This window comes from Corvus brachyrhynchos, unplaced genomic scaffold (assembly GCF_000691975.1).
Source record: "Corvus brachyrhynchos isolate BGI_N302 unplaced genomic scaffold, ASM69197v1 scaffold70, whole genome shotgun sequence".
In the NCBI taxonomy this organism is placed as follows: domain Eukaryota; kingdom Metazoa; phylum Chordata; class Aves; order Passeriformes; family Corvidae; genus Corvus; species Corvus brachyrhynchos.
In genome coordinates, this window is record NW_008236217.1 from 782,472 (window position 1) to 787,802 (window position 5,331).

At 36.0% G+C, this 5,331-nt stretch overlaps 1 protein-coding gene across 1 annotated transcript in view; it reads left to right on the forward strand.

The window, feature by feature from the left end:
- The window catches only part of LYST (lysosomal trafficking regulator), a 65,759-nt gene that overhangs the window by 32,953 nt on the left and 27,475 nt on the right, over positions 1–5,331 (forward strand). The window contains 5 exon segments of the mRNA XM_017745202.1: positions 247–889; positions 1,334–1,511; positions 2,373–2,542; positions 3,936–4,166; positions 5,088–5,254. Of these exon segments, the coding sequence (XP_017600691.1) occupies positions 247–889; positions 1,334–1,511; positions 2,373–2,542; positions 3,936–4,166; positions 5,088–5,254 (1,389 nt within the window).

The following is a 5,331-nucleotide window of genomic DNA, read 5'->3' on the forward strand; positions in this document are numbered from 1 at the left end:
TATATTGGCAAAAATTACATTGCATTTTGTTTCTTTCACATTTGTGACTTGCTGAACATATGGCTACATAGTAGTTTACTATCTCTACTTTGATTAACCAAATCTGAGCTGTGTTAGGCATTGAATCAGTTTTGCACATAAAATTGACTTGGGTCACTGCAATTTAAATGGATGGAGAGCATAACATTGAGAGAAAAGCTGGGTTTTAGTGTGAAAGAAATGCTGATCGTATCCTTATTTCTCTAGGGAGCACTTCCAAGGCTAGTGTACAGCAGAAGATAAGCTCGCAGGCACATAGAAGGCTTTCTAAAAGCTTACCAGCATCACCTACTTCCTCACCCCAAGTTCATCGAAAAAGACTTACTGAAAGAATGGCAAGCAGTGTTGATGACCTGCAGATCACTGGTGAACGTGACTACATTGATCTTCAGGGTAGAATTGGTTTTGTAGAAAGTTCTGAAACTATGAGGAGAGTACAGGAAGAACTCTTCCTTAGCAGCTGTGAGTCTGCAAAAACAGTTTGTGACTCAGAGCTAACATCTGCTGAAACATTTGAGGATATTGCAAAAGAAGTAGAGTTATCTGAAAATGCATTAGAGAGTAAAGAAGCTGATGCAGACCTGAAAGGTAATGAAGCTGCTGGTGGTGGTGCAGCTGAGGCATTGCTACGGCGTCCAGACAATCTGAAAGGACTGCCTTCATTTCAGAAGGGTCAGAGTAATTTTGCAGGATTGGGCTTAGCATTCTCTGTTCTTGGAACATCATCAGCCATTGCTCGCTGGCCAAGCTTTGCTGACCAGAAGAATGTACTTCCTGAAGACTGGGACAGTCTTGCTTTTTCTTCAGCCAATGAGAATACCCCAAAACCATCTGAAAGCCCTGATGACAGGTAAGTGCATAAAATAATAAATTAACATGAGCTTTAATTTTACAGTTCTTGGTCTTGATTACTATTCTCTAAAATTTCGAAGCCTGAAAAGTAAGGGAATGTTTCCAATGGCTGTCATACACAAATTTTTAAGCTTTTAGTGTATGTTGTTTCAGTTTTTGCTGTATTTACATAAAAAAATTTTAAAATCAGGATTTTTGCTATGTACAGTAGAAGTGGGAACTGCTCACAAAAAAAGTAGTTCTGGTCAGAACTACTTTTTACTGTCTGCCATCTAAAAATAAGTGTTAATGAAGATTGGTAGTAGGAGTATTGGAGAAATGATGTCTTCCAAATTTCTAACCCTTACCTTCTTCCTGTCCCTCAAGAATTACAACTTTGCATTTTTTAATTTTCCCTGCTGTAGATCATAAATAGTGGTAAAACATATTCCTCTGTTTTCAGATGTGCAGAAGACTATCTTGTGCTTATCTGTTGTGGATTATATGATCTCTTGCGTGGAGTTCTCCTAATCCTACCTGATATCATGCTAGATGATGTGATGGACAAACTTATCCAACCTGATTATCTTATAGTTCTGGTGAACCACCCATCTCCTCTCATACAACAAGGAGTCATTAAAGTAGGCCTATATCAAATGTTTTCTGATAAAAAGATGTGAACTGGCATGGTTAACATGTTGGACATGTGATGGGTTTTTAATATTTTTGTTAAGCTTTCTTCAATTTTCTGCATCTATTTCTGAATTTTAAGATAAGTTTCCACCCCATGGATTTAAAAAAAAACCCAACCAAACAAAGCAACATAAACACAGACTCTTTGAATAGATAAACAAAGTCTATAACATAAGCCAAAGGCCTTAAGAGTTTATGATGGCATTACCAATGTAAATGGAAGCAACAATGTAGAAAGTCAGTGGCACAAAACACAATGCAGTAGGTAAAAAAGTGCTTGCACTTTAGTTTGGCTTTTATCAGAGTTGACTTTGAGCTATTCTGAGGAGTCATCCACACATTTGTGAACTGAAGATGGAGTTGAGGCTTTACAACATTTTCAGAGATTTTTGTAGTATTAAGGACAGTGTTCCTTAATGTAGATGAAAAACTTTGAGTAGATTTCTATTTTAATTTGAAAAAGAGTAAGACTGTATGGCTTTATTGAGGACAAAAGTCATGCATGCATTTGCGTGCACACCAAAGTGCAAGATGGAACAAATGCAGGAAGTTTGAGTGTTTTTTGCTAACTGTTGTGTGATTGCATCTGCCCCAAACTTTATGAAAAACATAAGAATCTTCAGATCAAAAATATATTATCAGATGTTGATTGTAACAAGGACAGTGTAGATTGAAGCTGCAATAGTATAATTGATGTTTTCAATCTTGAATTTTAAAAAATGTTATTTCAATCACAGACAACAATTAACTTTTAGGGCAATTATATTAAATGTTTAACTCTTACACCATAATTATGCATTTATTTTTAGTTGTTGGATGCATATTTCAACAGAGCAAGGAGGGAGCAGAAGGAGAAGTTCTTAAAGAATCGAGGCTTCTCTTTGCTAGCCAACCAGCTGTATCTTCATCAAGGGACTCAGGAAGTTGTAGAATGCTTTTTGGAAATGCTTTTTGGCCGCTCTGTTGGCTTGGATGAAGAGTAAGTAATGCTGTGTTTTTATGTCCCGTTACAATGTTACAAGCAGTGCACTTTGCTGGTCAACAGCCATAAAAAAAGTTCCTTCAAAACTATTTTGGTATGTTTTGCTTGCTTAACACTGAAATGTATTAAAATCTTCAGGGCTATTGTGTGGCCCTTAAACTGTTTGCAGGCAGCTTCATCTGATGGAGGCTGTGAGCTGGGATCTTGTAAACACTCAGACTTTGAGTGCCTCAGAGGCCTTTGCACTCAAATGTTCTGTAATCAGTTTAACTCTGTCTCTGATCCTACATGATACTGATTTGTATCCTTAAGTAGTAGTCACTAGACTTCTGCTCTTGGATTTTGGAAGGTGATTAAGGAAAAATCTTGAAGCCACGGCTGCTTCCTGGTCTTGGCTCTAAATTTAAATGACTGTCCCTTTTAGGGAAAATCCCAGAGATACCCCATTTTCATGAACCAAAGAGCCACCTCATATTGACAGTAAAGGAGATTATCTTTAAGCAGACAGCTATATAAGTAAATGATATTTTTTAGAATTAGTCTGACTAAATGCTTGTGCAGAAATCACATGTGTAAATATAATCAGTGCAAAAATCTTCCAAAAAGTTCCTTCTCAATCGCTGCCTCTGCAGGATTTGTAGCCATATTACTTCTGCCTCTTGACCTGATCTTCACCACTCAAAAACTATTCCTGTTTAACTGCAATGTTTAGTCATGGCTGCTTAATTTACCCCAAAACTGTTACTTCTTCAGGATTTATTATGAGGCTGGAAAGGTAATTCTAATGTCCCAAATTTTTAGGATTGTGTATAATAGTCATACGATAACTATTATAACTAGGCTGATAACCTTACAATAGTAACGCAGTTTCTTAGTGCACCAGTAAAATAAGGTCTGAAGCACTGCTTTGCATTCTGCAATCACAATAAGCCAGGTGCTAAACTTAAACTTCAGCAGCAACAGATATAGGATATCAAACCTGACAGTCAGTATATTGTTATATTGATGACAAGCTGTATTTGTTTTCTTGATAGTGTCTGTGTTGGTTGTAATAGTGACTATTGGAAAGGTGATGCATCCTTTTTCTACACTGATTAAAAACCCCTCTATTTTCATGAAATCTATATTGTAGACAGTTGGTAGTTAGCTGGAGCATCAGATTTAATTTTTAGGCACTTAATTTCTTTGAGGCTCTATGAAAAGTTTATTTTTCTCTTACTGGATTTTTTAGTAGATAGGTATTGATACTACAGCAAAATGTAGAAAATTACCATGGATATCTTTGCCAAAATACCAGTACCTGATATATAACTGGTATTCCAGTTGCATGTACTATTTTTTTAATCAGGCTGTTCTTTAGGATGCCACTTACTCATATTTCTGGTAACAGATTTGATCTGGAAGATGTCAAGAATGTTGGACTCTTTCGAAAATGGTGTGTCATTCCTGTTCTGGGTCTAATAGAGAATTCTCTCTATGATAACGTTCTGCTGCATAACTGCTTCTGTCTCCTCCTGCAAATCATAAATTCCTGCTCAAAAGTTGCTGACCTACTGCTTGATAATGGTTTGCTCTATGTGTTGTGTAATACACTGGCTGCTCTCAACGGACTGGAAACGAAGTGAGTATTGTTTCTGTTGCTATCTATTCTAGGCACAGCCTTAAGGCTCACAAGAAAGTACTGTATTGTATTTTTTCTACTTTCTGAAATTATCAGAGAGCATGTACAAAATAATACTGGGTTTGAGCTTTTCAGCTTTATTTATATCTGTAATTTAAAGTTAATGTTTAGATAGTCAGTTCAAATAATGGAATATAAAATGTTCTTTCCATATCTTAAACATTCAAGGAAAATGACATTTTAAAATGTGATTTTTCTCACACTGTCTGCACTTTCAATGCTTTTCTTGATAAAACTGATCAGTAAGATAAAGGCCCAGAAAATTATAGCATTCTACTGTACCTATGGTCAATATCAAAACTGAAAAGTCTCTCCTGTACTGTCTGTGATTTAATATTTGAGATTTTGAGTAACTTCAATGACTTTATTAGCTATAAAGATTCTGTACTTTAAAAAAGGTTATAGAGGGAACAAAAGAGAGACAGGGTTTTCTTATTTTATTCCATTAGTTGGCATCCTGAAGAAATGGAAAGGTTTCCTTTTTACCTCAATATAGTTTTTGTTCAGCATGGTTACAAAATGAGATTATCCTGATATTTTTTTGAGAAATACAGGATTTCAGACTTGTTCTTTAACTTAAAAGTCTGATAGTAATACATCATTGCTTTTCCAATAAAACTGTGCTGCTCTCAACATTAGAATGCTTCAAAAATTTGCAGGCCTCCAATCTGCCAGAGTTAACACTGAAGAAATGTCTTGAAATATAACTTTCTAGTCTTCAGCAGTAACATTTTTATATGAAGTACAATGTAATACTAGGTACAGCGGGCAGAAGTAACAAGGGGAATAATAATGGGTCTTGTTAAGAGTTACAGTCTACTAGAATTGTCATGTTTCTGGTAACTACAACTTTGTTTGCAGCATTCCCTTGAATGACTACAAGTTACTTGCATGCGATATACAACAGCTGCTGGTAGCAGTTGCAATTCATGCCTGCAGCTCCTCAGGTTCTCAATATTTTCGTGTTATTGAAGACCTCCTTGTGCTGCTGGGTCATCTTCAAAATAGTAAAAATGCAAGGATGCAAAGTAAGTTCTCTGCTAATTTTTGGGGTCATGGGACTGGAAAAGTAAATCCCTTCCCCATTTTTTTTTGTTTAATATTA